The sequence below is a fragment of the Plasmodium knowlesi genome (assembly GCF_000006355.2).
Source record: "Plasmodium knowlesi strain H genome assembly, chromosome: 1".
NCBI lineage: Eukaryota > Apicomplexa > Aconoidasida > Haemosporida > Plasmodiidae > Plasmodium > Plasmodium knowlesi.
Window position 1 is genome coordinate 469,862 of NC_011902.2, and position 17,517 is coordinate 487,378.

At 42.3% G+C, this 17,517-nt stretch overlaps 6 protein-coding genes across 6 annotated transcripts; 4 read left to right on the top strand and 2 right to left on the bottom strand.

Annotated features, from left to right (window-relative positions):
- Positions 1–479: 479 nt before the first annotated feature.
- PKNH_0109900 (conserved Plasmodium protein, unknown function) lies at positions 480–3,083 on the top strand (the record flags this gene model as incomplete). Its single annotated transcript, XM_002257554.1, has 1 exon — positions 480–3,083. One exon carries the CDS (start codon positions 480–482, stop codon positions 3,081–3,083), a length of 2,604 nt encoding a protein of 867 aa, XP_002257590.1.
- A 1,348-nt stretch (positions 3,084–4,431) lies between these two features.
- On the top strand, positions 4,432–4,884 carry PKNH_0110000 (conserved Plasmodium protein, unknown function; the record flags this gene model as incomplete). Its single annotated transcript, XM_002257555.1, has 1 exon — positions 4,432–4,884. One exon carries the CDS (start codon positions 4,432–4,434, stop codon positions 4,882–4,884), a length of 453 nt encoding a protein of 150 aa, XP_002257591.1.
- A 429-nt stretch (positions 4,885–5,313) lies between these two features.
- PKNH_0110100 (histone deacetylase complex subunit SAP18, putative) lies at positions 5,314–7,560 on the bottom strand (the record flags this gene model as incomplete). Its single annotated transcript, XM_002257556.1, has 1 exon — positions 5,314–7,560. One exon carries the CDS (start codon positions 7,558–7,560, stop codon positions 5,314–5,316), a length of 2,247 nt encoding a protein of 748 aa, XP_002257592.1.
- Positions 7,561–10,962: 3,402 nt separating this feature from the next.
- Positions 10,963–13,029, top strand: PKNH_0110200 (regulator of chromosome condensation, putative; the record flags this gene model as incomplete). Its single annotated transcript, XM_002257557.1, has 1 exon — positions 10,963–13,029. One exon carries the CDS (start codon positions 10,963–10,965, stop codon positions 13,027–13,029), a length of 2,067 nt encoding a protein of 688 aa, XP_002257593.1.
- A 1,853-nt stretch (positions 13,030–14,882) lies between these two features.
- On the top strand, positions 14,883–15,397 carry PKNH_0110250 (protein MPODD, putative; the record flags this gene model as incomplete). The annotated part of the gene is made up of 2 exons (XM_039113746.1): positions 14,883–15,011; positions 15,254–15,397. 2 exons carry the CDS (start codon positions 14,883–14,885, stop codon positions 15,395–15,397), a joined length of 273 nt encoding a protein of 90 aa, XP_038969370.1.
- Positions 15,398–15,449: 52 nt separating this feature from the next.
- Positions 15,450–16,478, bottom strand: PKNH_0110300 (coatomer subunit epsilon, putative; the record flags this gene model as incomplete). The annotated part of the gene is made up of 2 exons (XM_002257558.2): positions 15,450–16,307; positions 16,461–16,478. 2 exons carry the CDS (start codon positions 16,476–16,478, stop codon positions 15,450–15,452), a joined length of 876 nt encoding a protein of 291 aa, XP_002257594.2.
- Positions 16,479–17,517: the final 1,039 nt, after the last annotated feature.

Here is a 17,517-nt window from a genome sequence, read left to right on the forward strand (position 1 = left end):
ACATATGTGCATTCGAACTTCGCGACCAAGGCGAAGCGCATTTTGCGAAAAAAAAAAAAAAAAAAAAAAAAAAAAAAAATGCTTCCATCTGAAGAGTAACTCTAACGAGCCGTATATCTACATAATAAAAATGCTAGTCAGTTCTGCGGAAAGGTAAATTGTGCGCTATACGTACGTAGTTGTTCAGGGGCCCTGCTTCTTGCTCCTCCGTTGAGCGCTGCAAAAAAAAAATAAAAATAATAATAATAAAATAAATATATAAATAATATACATATGTATATATATGCATATATATGCATATATTCATATGTATATCCATGGATGGCAGAAAACGGGGATAATTTTCTCATCTGATCGGGGATGCGCCCACTTCCCGCATTTCCAGGCGTGTTTCGCGGAACCCTTTGCAGAGGAGCCGACCAGAGCGAAGGCCATAGTCTAGGCTACAGGATTCATCTCCCCCCTGCCGCGTCACCTTAATGGCAGTACTTAGCAGAAGGCCTCTTGTCCATTTGGAGAAGGCAAAACGGATTTGGGTGGTACAGAATGGCTTTGGAAAAAGGAGGTTTGCGCAACTAGGTGGGGGGAACAGTCAACATGGAGGTGCCAACCCTCCCGCTAGTAGCAACCAACATGGAGGAAGCGACTACGCTGTAAGTGGTATAAAACATGGAATTGGTGACTACCCCATTAGTACCTCCAAACAACGAGAACGAACCAAAATGAACGACTTCCACTACTTCAATATTTTTCTCCTCGAGGGAAGTGACTTAGTTAAGCTAACATCAAAATACAATTTTTGCGAAAACAAAAACATGTACGCGTGCATACTTCTGCACCTAAGCAGTGTCTACAATTCCATCCCAGTTAGGGACATCGTGAAAGTTTTAAAAAATATACTTGAGCAGAACAAGGCATCCTTTTCACACCACTTGGTGAAGGGAAAGAAAATCATCGACTTATATAAGCATTTGTGTAATCATCTGGAAAAATTGAATACAGCACAAGTAATTGACTTGCTTACATGTGCCTGCTACACGACACAAGAATTTCCTGTGAAAAGTATCCAACTGCTATGTAGAGTGATTCTTTCCAAGCCGATGAGCTCTTTCCATCCTAGACAGATACACGAAATCTGCTCCTGCTTAATAAAAATGAAGAATGAATTTTCTATGAGGAAGATAACTTATGATGACACTCTCCATGTTAAGATGGTGGAGCATGTGAAGGGAAGAATTGTGGCATCCGATGCGCAGGCCTTTTTTGAATACCTGCCTCTCTATGTTAACCTCTCCAAGGGAATGCCACCCAGCGATTGCACTACCCAAAATAATGTTACGCCTGAATATGGCTTTGTGGCCTCCTCCCACGAACGTAACCTCAGGAAGACCTCCGAACTAATTTTTTTCAATCACCTGAGCGAGCTCAATCGTGAATCCCTCCTCGCAGCAGTGACTATATTAAAATGGTTGAATATAGGAAACCATTCAATTTTTTTTCACATGTGTGATGCGTTCGTGAAGCATACTTTTAAGTTGGAAACTAAATACGTGGTGCGTTTTTGGAGGAAGTGTCACAGTCTGAGGTTTGAAAAGGGAGAGCAAAAGGGGCATGTGGATGGGGGAAAGGAAAGCATATCTTCGGATGAAACACTTAGGAGAGTGAAGGGAGGAGTTAACAACCCCGGTGAGGAAAAGCCCATGGATTACCCGGGTACAGTTAAAACGGGTGAAATTTTATCAGAGGGGAAAAGCGTCAAAGGGGAAGAAGAGGAAGGGAGCAATGTGTTGTTGAGTTATATAAACAGGAAAGTGTATCACATGACACCTCCTGAATTAGCTCTAATTACTCACGGTCTGTACAGTTTCGTGGAAAACATGAAGCAGTACTCGCAACTCAGCACCTTGCGGAATAACATGAATCTCCTATTTTCGATGGCTGTGCAATACGTTTTGAATTACCTTGATAGGGGGGCTCTACACCAGGATGGATTTCCTCCAAATGGTACCATCCGCAATGGTACTACTGATCTACCACTCACATCCAGAGGAGACGAACCCACCAATATTAACATGAATACGGACTATGTCTACATATCTGAGTCGGGCATACATGTTAGCAGGGGAAATCGGGACGAGATTCATCTCCCGTCAGATAACTGCTCTGGAGATAATTTGCCTTTAAGTGACTCCCCCCAAGGGGGTCCCTCCTCTCGACGAGTCAACCTTACACATGCGTGCGATATCCTGCTGAACATTAGCTACCTGAACACGAGCCAGAACCACCGAAAAATTAAAGACGCCTATGATTGTGTGAAAAAGATTATCACGCAGGAGAATTCTTCAGTCCAATTGGACCATCTGTTATCGCTCCTACTGTGCCTGTCCAACTTTTATCATCGAACAAGAGACAACTATGTGTTCCATTCATACAAGCAGATCCTACATATGCTGGAGATGAGGAAACCCCAATTCAATGCACACCATTTTAATAAGCTCTCCGTAGCTATTACTCCGTTGCTACAGGAAAAGAACAACTTAATTGACAGCTATGCCCACCTGGTTTGCTTCTTTATCGAAAATGAAGTAGTTCCTCTCAGGTCATGTGTGTTTACACTACAGCATGTAATGAAGAAGATCTGTATCAAGCTAAGTGATCCTCTGGTGAAGCTTCTTTTAGTAATCATCCGTCGTATGGAGAAATTCCTGAGCGATGTACGTGCGCACATTACGCGCAACAGTGCTGACAACGTAGGGTATCAAGGCAACCGTGATGACCTTCACGATAATGACAGCCCAGACAGTTGTGCTAATCGCGAAGCGCTCAGGCAATTCCTCCTTCTGCATTCAATCAACGAAAGCACGCTCACCTGCGTCCTTGTTAGCCTGTCGCTTATTTTGCAAAATGCGAAGTACGGCACGGGGGCGAGGGACGAAGCGGCAGCGCTTTTGTGCAGAGTGGTCTCCTACGTGTCCACTGCTTCTTTGGAGAAAATTCCGAAGAAGTACATTCACGCGGGGTTATTGGACGCGCTCCCCCCCGATGATAATAGGGTTAAGAAGGTTCTCCTAAGCAGGGTGTAGAGCGATTGGTGTGGTATCATATGAAGTGTTGCCCCACTCTGCGTCCACATTTTGGCTTTTTTTTTTTTTTTTTTTTTTTTTTTCCGTTTTAGCTATTTGCACACATATTATGTTCTTTGATCGAGTATTGAGCTAGCTATTTTTTTTTTTTTTTTTTTTTTTTTTTTTTTCCATTTGATGCTCTGCACTGTGCAGGTAAAATGTGTGAATGTGAGGGTTGCAGACCTACAGACTTGGCATGCACCGTTAGGCTGGTTTGTTTAGCTTGGCTTCTTTTTTCTTTTTTTTAATTTCCCCTATTTTGAAGGATCAACTGATCCAGGCAGGAATGAGGTTGCGTACACGATGGTCCAACGATTTGGACCTTTCCTTGAAGTGTGTAATGCCTTACAAATCATCGAAATAGGTGGAACCTCCTCATTCTAAACAGAAAAAATCAAAGTTTAGTGGTGCCACATTAAATTGAAAAAGCAGCGTGAGAGGGAGGAGAGTACCTACCGGTTGTTTCCCATTTTGTAGTTGTGCCCATCCCATCAGGATGCTACTTACGCGCAGTTATGTTTTTTTTTTTTTTTTTTTTTTTTTTCAAAATTTTTCAATATATTATTTGGACTTCACTTTGCTAATCCTTTGGGGATCTTTTGTAAACGACTGTTGGATCTTCTCACCTCATTTGCGTCGCGTCCGTGGACGTCCGCGGGGATGAAAAGTAAAAGCATTTTTATTTTAATTATTTTTTATTATTTTATTTTTTATTATTTTATTTTTTTTTTTTTTTTATGACATGTTGAGGGGAGCACATAGGAAGGGCATGAAACGTTTTCCCATTAAACACAAATTGGTTGCTATAAATCGATTGGTGAAATTAGCGCAAGGGGCAGTTGTGCGAATGAAATAACTACTAGCACCAGAGCCACCTCTTTGCTGTCGCGCTTATACGTACGTAGCGACTGTTGGAAGGGGAAAAAAAATATATCGATTTGTTTGACGCGACATAAGTTGGAGTGTTTTTTCCCACGGGATGCTCCATTTTGTTTTTAAAGCAACCCTTATTTTCACCTTTGAGTGTAACTTTCTGCAGGTTTTTAGGGGAAGTTGGTAAAGGGAGCCTACCCACGGAGGGATGTTGTTTAATATTCTCCGTTCATCCCCCCCACATTAAGGAGTACGGAAAAGGGAAGAGCAGCCCACTCCGTTGCACATCAGTGAACACAACCGTTAAGCCATAACTGACGTAGCGTTAGTACGCAGGCGTGTATACATATGGGGGGACCACTTAGGGACCTTGCTGATGCAAAGTTAAGACAAGGTTAACCTTTGTCGATCTACCAACCGAGTCAATCACAGGATGAATCCGAGTAGCAACGAGAAGAAGAGAAATCTGCCTCCGTACGCAGATGATAATGGCTACGATATGCCCCCGGCCGGTGCACCGGCGAGCGTAATGCCGACTAACGTGATGCCGAATAACGTGATGTCGAATAACGTGCTACCGACTAACATGGTACAGGCCAACGTTAGCAGCCCCCCCGCCATGACAATGCACAACCCTTACTTCTACCCTGGGGCGATCATCCCTCAGTACCCCTTCAACACACCCATGTATCAGCAGCCCATGAGCTATGGCCATATGATGCCTTACGGCGACTACGGTTACGGGAACAAGCGGTTTGGGAAGAGGAAGAAAAATTATCACAATTATTCACGCCAGCAAAACAGTGGTGTGTCCATCCTGAAAGAAGCCATTGTGGACCCCTGGGCCCAACAGTACGCCAAGTACCCAAACATAATTTTTGATTGATCTGGAAGGTTAGAAAAGTGTGACAAGGTGTGCAAATCTTCCACACAAATGTGCACCCCCACCCCCTTGGCATAGCTTCACCCCCTCTATTGTGATTGTTCATGGTCTCATTATGTTATTCGATCTGATATATATGTATGTATATTCTTTTCCTTTCCTTTTTTTTGTTTTCATTTTTCCACCCAGTGAGATAAAAAGACGAAGGTTGATTTGTACACCGGTCGGAGGCATGAGAATTCCTTTTTTTTTTTTTTTTTTTTTTTTTTTTTTCCTTTTCCCATAATCGTTCTTTGAAGGAGAGGAAGTTTTTATTTTATAAAAACAAAGTTGACTTAAGGTAAAAATGTACACCAAGTAGTGTGGTAAACGGTAGAAATGCTATAGAGCGGGACGCATAGCTGCTGTTCCAGACCGCTTGGTGTACCCTATCTATGTGGGTTTCCCCCCGAACATGATGGAGAGGAGCAGAATGTCTCCGATCTCATAGTTCAACGATAGCAACGTCTTGTTGTCCTCGCGGTAGTTGTACTTGGTACTGTGGACACGAGACAAAAAAGTTAGTTCCTTTTTCTCGTTGGAATATACCTTGAATACCCAGTGGGCATCCCTCTTGCGGCTCTCCTGATAAAAATCTTTTACTAACGTTACAATTTCACGCATCGTGATATCCAACCATCCATATATCTGCAGCTCGTTGCTCTGTACTCCGCTTTCTTTGGAAAGTCTAACGTCTTCGACGTTATTATATTCTTCGTCTAGTTTATAGAACAAGCGCAAAAGAAATGGACATGTCTTCTCCCGATTGATCATCCCATTCGGGATTCTAACTTCACTCAACCTATTGTTTCCATGCTCTGGGTAATGCTCATGCCTTCTGTTTTTAGTTAAAACAGTCACATCTTCTTTATACTCCATCTTATCATAGTTGTGTTGTCCATGCGGTCGAACAATCTGACTGTGCATCATCCATCCATATGTCGGTCTCTCCATTCGATCCTCCCTTTCTATATATATTTTCCTTTTTTCAAATTCCCGATGATGTGTTTCTCCATAGGGTTGCCATTCTCGGTCCCTAAACCTAGGCATTTCCTCTTCTTCCTCCTCCTTTATCATTCTTGGTCTCCCGTCCCTGAAGGGGTCTCCTCTCTTCATTCTGGAGTGTAAAAACTTTTCATCGTCTTCATCATGGTTGTGATGAATACCATCCTTCCCTCTCCTACCTTCAGCCCGCTCTCCTTTTCTTCGTACCATTAAGGTACCATAATGTGGCATCCTTCCTTTGGCTAGATATCTCTCGTCACTTCTAATTGAAACGGCCAAATCTGCGGATTCAGCATCACTCAAGTAGGGCCTCCTTTTTTTACGCGTGGGGGCATGATTGGATCTAGATTGCACCTCATGGGAAGAGGTGTCTGTAGCGGATTCATACTCATATGCATCAATTCTTTTCCCACTTCGATTAACCTTATAAGCTTTATTTTCTTTTATTAGCTTATTTTTTTTTTTGTCCATGCGTCTTTGTTCACTTCCCCTTCTTTCATCCCCCCCTAGAGTATTTGTATGCCTCTTTGTGGTGCCTTTGTGTGAATGTCTTCTTCCAAGTGGGCTCCTACTATCATCATGGTGATAGTTATGATGCTCCTCTGATTGAGACTCCCCTGAGTTGCCTCTCCAATAATGATACTTTTCGTAATTGAACTTATCGCGTCGGGGTTCCACCTTTGAGTTGTATTTACGCGTTTGTTCTTCACTACTTCTTCTTCTGCTTCTTTTTCCACTCCGATCATCTACCAACTTTTTTTTTTTTTTTTTTTTTCTCTTCTTTGATTCTTCTTCTGAGGTTAGACTGATTGAGTAGGATGGTTCTCTACTTCGTTCCCTCATCGATCCGTTTTTTTTCTTCATCACATAATTTCTTGAGCCCTTCCTTTCGTCTTCCCTTTTTCTTTTGCTTCCCTTCTCTTCATCGTATCTATGATGGTGGTTCTTACTGGAAAGGTAATCACTACTCACTTTTTTGGGGATTTTCTTTTTTTTCTTTTCATGGTGAGACTTGTAATTCAGGTCGCTTATGCTCTCCAGGTCCATATCAGCATCGGTGTAGCCGGTGGAGAGGCTAAAACTGCTTAGCTTGCTATATCTTCCTTCTCGTCCTCCGGCTTCTCCACTCCTGAACCTGTGCTTTCCCTTCTTTTTGATCTCCTTTTTCCTTTTTCGTTCTTTTCTCTCTCGACTATGATGACTATAGAGACTTTCTCCACTTCTATCGTGACTGTTCCTGCTAATGTCGCTCGCACTTCTATAGTGGCTATGGTCGGTACGGCGTCTTCGCTTCTCCCCCCTGTCCTTGTGCCTCCTCATTCTGTGACTGCTACTCTCTTTTTCAGTTTTCTTTTCCCTCTTCCGTTTCCTATTGCTCGTCTTTCCGAAGTCGCTAACGGAGAGCAGACTGATGGAGCTCCTATAGGATTTCTCAGAGGTGTCCTCTTTTATCCTCCCCTTATTCTCCTTAAGCCATTTCCCCTTTACACCAGTTTTGTTGCGCTCATCACCAGACTCACTTTTACCTTGTCTTGATTCCACATCTTCCTCCACGAGTTTCTCCTCCCCATCTGCACTTTGGGTGTCGTTCCCCTTGTCCTTTTCCAGAAAGGAGCTTCTCTCGCTGCTACTCATTCTCGAATGGAAACTTTCACGGTGAGTAGAAGAGATAGAAATATATTTTGGGAGGGAGTATCACTTCTTTCCATGTCTTGGTTGCCCTTTCCTGTGGCGGTGTGTCATCCAGTGTATACTATGCCCCCGGTAGCGCGTTCTCCCTATTCGGCGTGCAGAACAAAGGAAACACACTCGTGTCCCTCGATCACGTAACACAAGCCCAATGTCACCCTTTCGTTAACTGTACCGAACTTTGTGCGAACGGGAGGAGCTACAATGTGTGAAGCACCTTCCTTACTGCCAGTATTACAAAAAAAAAAAAAAAAAAAAAAAAAAAAAAAAAAAAAAATATACGGACGGACGGACCTGAAGAAGGAGACCTACCGAGTGGAGAGAACCCCCTCATCAGGAACACGTGCCAAGCGGTTAGAACTCATATACATTCTTCGGGTAGGTACACAACGTAAAGAATGCAACCTCCAAAGGATCAGCATAAACAATGGAGCTTGTTACGCGAAGCAGGTACATGCTGCAATAATCCCCACGTCAATTTGCCTCCTTCCAGAGAGCATTTCCGAATTACCTTCCAATAGGCGGGAGAGGAAAAAAAAAAAAAAAAAAAAAAAAAAGTTTCATGCTTTATGGATCACTCCACTGTAAAGAGAGTATCATCAACATACCTTCACATGTGACTTTTTTGGCCAAGTGGAAAGGACGTAAAAAAAAAACGGAACGGTCACACTTTATCGATCCCTCCAGGTATAGTAACTGCCGCAACCGTTGGTTATCACATATGCCTACACAAGTACCTCTGCTTTTTTTTTTTTTTTTTTTTTTTTTTTTTTTTTTAACTATTCCAATTAATTATGTGCGGTGAGTTATCATCACCGAGTGAGGTGACACAAATAAGGAGAAAAGAAGAACCCACACCTAATTGTTCGCTAAGCCCCTGCGCATTTTTGTATTTCCCATCACCCATACGGAAGGAGGAAATAGTAACATTATATATTTTTAGTGAGGAATACACTACTATTACCAAATCGGAGTTCTTTTCTCTTTTTTCTTCCTTCTTTCATCTTGCCCTCATTTTAGGCACATGGAGGAGAATTCGCAAGGCTCCTTCCCCCCTATACCTCCACGTATATATGCGTGAATGTAACTACCCAAGTGAGGACAACCGTCCAAAAAAGAAAAAAAAATGCATAAAGGTTGGAGTGGTACACCCTCCTCCTCTGTAAAGTGCTATCACTAATGTGATTGTGATGTATGAGGAAGAAAAATATCCCACCGGGAGACCAAAGCAGTGGCCATTTGAAAAAAAAAAGAAAAAGGGAAGGAGTTAAAGGGAAAAGGAAAAGAAAAGGAATAGAAGGAGAAGGAAAAAAAGAAAAAAAAAAAAAAAAAGAAAATGAAGCAACCCAGTAGAGAGGTACACATGAGCAAATGAGACGAAGGCGATGTGACGGGGCTGATGTAATCAGGGTTAATCCGTTTCAAAGCTATTTTCCATCCTCCAAATGGCACATGTGGCTTACACTTGTCATATCCCTTTTAAGGGTTGGAAAAGTCGACAGGCAGTTCTGTCTGACCCTTTATCATGAGTACCAAATAAATGCCTACTCAATCTGACGAATAAATAGCGTACTCCAATTGTTTCCGATTTGAGTACCAGGTATTATGAATGCAGAATGTTCCAAGAGAAGACGCGTTATCACGTTGGTTCGCTCAAGTGAGCAATGAAATATCTACCCTTAATTCATCTTCATTTAAGCTCCGCCCACTGTAGATTTTTCTATTACATGCTTACAAATGGGGTAGAGGATAAGAGAGGGACTTCCCCTCCGAATGAAAAACAAAATGGCCATCCCTTTGGAGAATCTCCCTTGTCATATAAACGAGCCAATTATGTTTTTCATACTCGTACCTATTACGGTTTAAATGTATCCATCCCTTTAAGCCTTTCCTAGTCATCTCATGCAAGTCGATGGGATATACATCAGCTACCTTTCTATATTTCGCTCAGCAGAGCCAATTGAACAGGGGGGGAGGAGCACTTCTTATATTTCCTCCGTTTGTGCACACAGCCAGAATTATTAATTTTTTCATAAAATGAAAGGTGTCCATTTCGCTACTTCCCACTAAGGGAACCGCTTAGAAAAGAGTAAAAAATGCACCTTTTCATATGGCCCGTCTATAATTCCCTCTCTCGCGTTGTTGTCATCCGGCTGCACGCGTAACCATGCAGACCCAGGTATCCAAATCATGAGGGCAATTTCTTACACACAATGAACATGCGCACATATATATGAGCGATATGGCAATGATAATTGACAAAAAAAATGGACAAACGTTTCTATTACTCCAAGTCAATCATTTCCCCCCTGTGGGAAGTTCTGATCGTTGCTGCGCTCCGGACACGTTTGCAGCGGTGAACATTTATAAGCGCTTCGTCATCCCACGCTATGCCACGCAACATCACATTGTGCCATCTTTATTTTTTCTCCACTTCCCGAACCTTTGGGTATTAAAATTCTCCATGGCGGAGCACATGCATGCATAAGTGAAATAGCGTCAAACACCACATACATACATATTGGATTGTGTTTACGTGTGGCTGCACGCCAATGAATTCTTCATCTCCAGCTAAACTGGAATTCACGTCCATGTGCACATGTGATTTCCCGCCAGTGGCGCAACTCGCGCACTATATGGGGGCATATACGAACGAAAACTACACACGTACATGGATATATATACAAGAGAGCAGCGTACTCCAAAAAAAAAAAAAAAGCATTCGTGCGAAATGGATAAAATGAATCAAAATGGAGTAAACAAACATTCACCATTTTTGTGTGTCCTTCGGAATCGTTAAATTCCGTCCATGACAAACATTTTTTTTTTTTTTTTTTTTTTTTTTTTTTTCTTATGTACAATATGTAGTATAGTGCAGGAATTCGTTTCGTGCCCCTTTTTTTTTTTTTTTTTTTTTTTTTTTTACAAAAATTTCCCCCCCCCGCGATCAATTTTTTGTTAAAAAAAAAAAAAAAAAAAAAAAAAAAAAAAAATGAAGAGCGAAACAACGGGAGAAGTTAACTAGATCAAATTAACTGCTAATAACCATATTTTTTTTTAACTCTCCTGCGTATGGGGGTGTATTCCTGTTCGTATGTATATGCCCACGGCTGTGCGCCCGGCGGCGCCGTTATACTTCCCCCGCGATTGACGTGATACCTTTCCTCACGTTGACGCAGTGCCCCCATCATCACGTCTATAAGGAGGATTTCGAGGTGGTAATTATAAGAGGTGATAATAAAGACTGTGGAGCAGTGCGACGACCACGACATTTTTTGTATCACGGTCGGCACCCCGCAAATCATCGCAATCGCAGCGAGCACTCACCCACTCACCCTCCTTGCGCGAATGAAGGTGAAGAACACGCTATTCATTTTCGGGTCAGGCGAGTGCGGCCAATTGCCGCCCGAGTACTGCGCAGACTACGTGCAGGTGAACCCGACAGCCGTGCATAACCTTCCGAACGACATCGACCAAGTCGTTTGTGGATCGATGCACACAATCATAAAGACCAAAGATGACAGGTTGTTCTCCTTTGGGTGTAATGACATGGGCGTTCTCGGACGAAAGACCCATGCCAATAGCGCCAAGGACCCAGAACACTCTCCAACGTTACTGAACTTCACTAGCAACTCAAAGATTAAGAAGATTACTTGCGGAGATAATCACACTGCTCTTCTCCTAGAAAACGGAAAGGTATACATTACGGGGGGGTTTAGGGATTCTTGTGGGGTTCTAGGAATTCCTTCTTTTCAAAAAAGGGGAGAAATAATACATAAGTCGGAAGAATTCTTGGAGGTAAATTTTTCCTATGCCTACGATGGGAACACTTCACATAGTTACGCTGAAGAGGTACAGAAAGCCATGGAGAGAGGTGTCATAATAAGTAACATAATATCGGGAGAAGATCACCTGGTTTGTCTAGAAGAGAGCGGAGAGTACATATACACCATGGGAAATAGTGACTCATGCCAAGTGTGCAACACCTTCTACGATGTAGAATTTGCCAATGATATGAGGAACAGATACATCTTCCCGAACCGCTACCACTTCAAGGATTTTGGGCTCCCATCAAAGTTTAAAAACATTTACTGTGGTGGTAACAACACTTTTGTTCAGTTAGAAACATCTCTAGATGTTTATGCAATAGGAAGAAATGCCTACGGGTCATGTGGTGTATCTATGAAAGATAATATCATAAAAAAGTTTGCAAAAATTGAAGAGTTGTCATCGAAGGAGATAATACAACTGTGTGGTGGACAAAGCTTTACCGTCTGCTTACTTAAAAATAATGACATGTACATTTGGGGGAACCGAGAAATATTGGGCATGGAATCTGAGGAAGATGCCTACTCTCCTCAAGAGCTAACATTCTTCAAAAAGAAAAAACTTCTTATAAAAAATATTTCTTGTGGAACGGACCACTGTCTAGTGTTAACGGAGAGTGGTAAACTTTTCGGATGGGGCACAGGAGGAAATGACTTTGAAGAAGATACATGCATAGCTGTCATCGAAAAAAATGAACCATCAGAAATTGCGTTCCATAATTTTGTTACCAAAAATTTTGCCAAAGGTAGGAAAGACAGCGAAGTATCAATTAGCAATATTAAAATTCTATCCTTTGCAGGGGGATCATCCCACTGTGCTTTTATTACATCACATGTGGATTCGGAGAGAATGTCTATTAAAAGGGGTCATGAAGAAGTATATGAGGAAAACGATATGTTCGTGAAGAAACACAGAAGGGAAAACTTCCTCCAGATGGGAATGGATGAATTGCATGTGGAGAAGGTACATGAGGGAGATGTCCATTTAGAAGGTGCCCATTTAGAAGATGCCACGAATGAACAAGGTGAAGATCCTCTCCATATGGACAAACCTGACAAAGTCGGAGATAGGGAAAACAACAAAGGAAGCTTCTTCAAGGAACTTTTCTACAACCCACAAACACCAGTTAATAGCCAGTACTACATACAGTCAAAGGATTTAGAAAACATGGATAGCGAATTTGTAGGCACCGTGGATAAGACCACCGTGAGTAAGGATACTCAGAAAAGGAGAAGAAGCGTTAAGACCAAGCCTTACTTAAGCAACGAAAGCCCAACAAGGAGACAACCAAGGAGGTCTTGCAAAGAGAACATCAACCTGAGTGAAAAAACTTATAGACAGTTTTACCAAATTGTGGACACCCCTATATCGAAGAAAAAACGGAAGACGACACCTTCTTCTATGACAAGGAACGTTAAGATGAAGGTATCTCCATCAGAGAGGATAAACAAATCTAGGTCTGTTGGTGGAAAGCGAGAAAGCGTAGAAAGGTCTTACTCTAAGAGAGACAACCCCAAACATGAATTCGATTCGCAGACACCTGATGCGAAGGTTGTCCGCGGAAAATCGTCCAAAATGAAGAGTTAGATGGCTCTTCTCAAGGGCATTCAAAAAGTTCTTCCCCTCATCTCTATCACTCTTTTTTTTTTTTTTTTTTTTTTTTTTCTCATTCGTGAAGCATATGTGTATGACTACGCTAGGGAGTGATGCGGGCAACCTCAATGCGTGTGTATGTTTGCCGTGCGGTACAAGTCCACTCTATCTCACAGATGCGGGTACTGTATTATCACCGCACTCACCCAATGAGCTGTGCATTTTATTATACCAACCCACCTTATTTCGTTTGTTTCATTATTCTTAGTCCTATCCTTTTAGTGCATTTTCTTTTAAGAAGCCCGGCACTGTGTCACCGTTTGGTTGCCCGTCATATATATATTCATTTTGTCATTGGGGCACCACGAAGCATGTCTGACGTGGTGCGTCTAACGTGGCCCTCGTAACAGGGGAGTTTTACTGATCGCATGCTATGCCCATGCTATGTCCCACCCCCGTCTTAGCCATTTGTACACTATCAGAATTAATAAAGCCAAAACTGTATTCCTAGGAAAAAATAGCATTTCCCCCCTGTACTCTGCCGCACGGGGAAGGGGAGGAACTCATTCGCCTTGTTCACGTTGTCCAACTCGTACGTGTATATGATATGAGCGCTTAATGTATGGTTGGCGTAATAGTTTTTGGGGCGCTTTTATTCTTTCGGCTCTCACACATGCCGGATAACCGGAAATCGCTCATAGCAAGTTAAGCACCATTTGGCAATGCTCATTTATGGAATGTGCATGTATACATCTATGTTGCCTACCTTTAGAACGGGTGCGAAATTGTTATAACGCGAAGGTCTCATGTGATTTCTACTTCTGGTAAGCTCCACGGATTGACCAACGAATGACCGATAACGGTTGACTCGATCTGTTTCTTCCTCCAAAATTGGATGCATAGGAATCTGCAGGATATACTTCTCAGTGCACCCTTCACTGAGAACTCTACGTCTCATGCAAGAGTGGCTCTTGGTGAGTGCTTATGAAAGAGGCTACCACACCTCTCTGCAGTGAAATTCATACTGCATGTAAGTGTTGTCACGCGACGGATTTAAGAGAGGGGCCCAATTTTTCTACCCACCAGAAAGCTTATTTTCTACGTGTGCAAATGTTTTTTTATTTTTTATTTTATTTTTTTTGTATGAACAAGCAATATGGATATGTGCCTATTTTTCGATCCTTTTTGGGCTAGATAAACCATTTTTTTAATGAACACGAAATGTAATACATGTAGCTTTTTTTTTTTTTTTTTTTTTTTGTTTACTACATTTAGCCATTTTTGTATGAACAGGCAATAATTTTTTCACGATTTTTTTTTTTTTTTTTTTTTTGTATCCTTCTGTTTCCCTCATGGCAGTATGCGAACAACAAGCCTGAGGTAATGCTCCCAAGTAGAGGCCTACGGTTTTGCCACTACCCGTTCAGTTGTTCTCACAGGAGTGGGAGATAAAACACTGGGAGATTGACATTTGGATGGGTTTATTTCATATAGCTCGTGGCAAAGCAGATTAATACACACGTCAGGCGAAGAAGCATGTACCAAATTGGGTACCCACCACTACTGTAGAAGCACTTGCACACTTGCAAATGTGAAGTTGTACATCCACGTAATTTCGATACGCACTCTGGGATGCTTCCATGGTGAAAAAAAAATATATATTTTTTCCATTGTAAGTAGAACAAGAGTCGGTCACTTTTTATATTATTTTACAGCCCAGCTGCAAACCCTAATTCGGTTTCAAAAAAAAAAAAAAAAAATATATGATATAGGGGGAATCAATCACTCCTTGAAACTACTTTTTTTTTTTTTCTCCCCCTGGATAGGAAAAAACCATTTGTTTCACCATGATTAAGTCGCCGTTTTACAGCTTTAACAAGAACTCGTTGTTGGTGCAGTGTTTCAAGGGGGCGTGTGTCTACTACCTTCCGCAGAACTTGGCCGTTATAGGCGCTTTTCTTTATTACCAGTACAGGGTATGACGGAGCGAGGTGGAGCTAATGATGAGTGGAACCGAACGATCAACAGTCAGGGGAAGAACTGCGTGGACGGTTCCCTCATGTGTACCCGAATGGTGCTAGGGAAGGGGCATGTGTGGGAACTCTCCTCCTCCCTTCTCCCCGATGGGGCCGCTATTATATTGTTACTATTATTTTTTCGTTTTCCCCTTTTTCCATTTTTCCATTTTTTATTTAATTCTTTTTTTGCTTCTTTTCAGGTGAGCGAACACACGGGCGGCAAGCGTGTGCCCGTGAAGAACTGCGACGAATCGATAGACAACTTTTTGGCGGCCAAAAAGTTAAAGCGGGATGAGGTAAAAGTGGAGTGGCGGAAAAATGTGTGCCACGTGTCCCTGACGTGATGAGGGGGTTCGCCTGCCTCCTGGACGAAGACCATCTTTTTACTAGGAGCAGCTAAAACTGCGCAACGAAGTTATCGACGGCATCATCTATTTTCTTCAAAACGGTTAAGCTTTCGTGCAAGGGGAAGGAATCATAAAGCTTATCCAAAAATTCACTCGCCTCGTCCAGATCGTACAGATACAAAGAGCATGTAATGATATTGTAAATGGCATCCCCATTTGTGGGATCTTCCCTCAGTGTATTCTTGAAAAACTCCTTCGCATCATTGAACTCGTAGTTTAAAATATTTGACACACCCTTCCCATTGAGAATGACGGTGGAGGAGTCATTCACGGTGGATTCACACATAGACTCCAAATCATCAAACATTAAAAAAGCTTCTTTCTGATTTTCTGTATATAGGTAAAATATGGCTAGCATAATTTTTACAATGGGTATTTCATCATTCATCCTTTTGTATTCTTCTATCATTTGACTGGCCAAGTCGTATCTATTGATCAGCAGGAGAAGGATAATTTTGGCTGATATCACTTCTATTGGGCCATCTGCTAACAATTCAAAACATTCCTGTAACTTGTTGCAGTCGAATAGGAGTCTACTTTTAAGGATCTTTCCATTGGTGGTCGTTATTTTGAATTTTTCCACTTGGCTCAGTAATGCATCCTCTGTTTCCATGGCCATATCTCCCTTGGCCTTTTTCTCCCTTAAGTAATAATGCTCATAGTATTTGTATAACCATTGGTGGTTTTCGTTTGGAGACTTTTTCAAATTTAGTAGCGCCTCCTTCTCGTTCCTTCGCATGTATATTTGATATATATACTCTTCCGCTTCCTTGCGCTCCTCTTGGCTAGCTGTCTCCAAGCTCCTCAAGCAGTAGTTCTCGTACCCCGCGTAGAAGAAGTCACGAATCTGGGGGAGGTAGAGTAGCATGCTTTTATATGTACAACAATGTGCATTTCTTTCCCCGCGCGATTGCAGGAGGAAGGGGTGGACGGGGCGGAGCAGTCATCTGATCATTCGCCGCTCATGCAATCGCGCAGTATCTTATGAGCCTATACTCACCTGCAGTGTGCCATCCATGGCGGGTGTCCCAAAGGGTGGGTGATACGCGTTAGGGTCAGGGGGTGGGGAAGCGTGCCCAGGCAGGCACGTTTGGGTTGCAAATGGCGGAATTAGGGAAAAAAACAAGTTGGAAAAGTAACACTGGTGTTACGGAATGAAGTAGGGAACATGGGCGGGTAGGCGCATCTCTCCTCCCAAACGCGCGCTTAAATGAACACTAAACGCGCACTGCCATCTGGTCATAAAAAAAAAAAAAAAAAAAAAAAAAAAATATGAACAGATCAGGCGATTTTGCCACTTTGTCATAGTCCTCCTTACCCATTTTGTATTTTTTTTTTTTTTTTTTTTTTTTTTTTTCTCTTGACCCGTTGGGCACGCATGACCAACAACGAACAAGTGACAACCATTTCCCCCCTTTCCTGTGCATATGAATTTTTTCCACCCCAGCAGGAGATACTTCTCCTCGCGTGGGCATGGCCTGATCATCCTGCGTAGGGGTGAATCGAATGCTACTGACCACTATTTACAAAGGTGCCCTCTCTGCACGTGGAAAATGGGAGTATACTGTAGTAGCTGCCTAGTGGTGAAGGGTGAAAAGGATATCACATCCTTCCACGTGCGACCTCGTCCATCCTGCGTTAATCAAGATGGCACTGGCGTGGAAACGGAAAAAAAAAAAATGAAGCATGCTCTTAAATTGGGTGGAAATGGCAGATCTGCCTCGAAATGACACAAGTATTCTTTGGATGTGAAAAAAAAAAAACACACACACACTCTGTACGTATACAGGGGGGATGGGTTGATTAAAAAGGCATGCTCACATATGAATTGCAAAAAAAGAAAGAAAAAAAAAAAAAAAAAAAAGGGAGGTATGGATGGAAAGTACAACCAAATGACACAAAAACATTGGGTTTCCAGTTTGCTTCATCAATCGGTGTCCCACTTGTTACGGATCCTTCAACAAGTGGAGGGGGATAACATAAATTCATGGTTTTTATTCGCTCACAGGATGGGGCGCTAAAAATTGGGCCATGTGCCCAAGGAGGTCTTCACACGC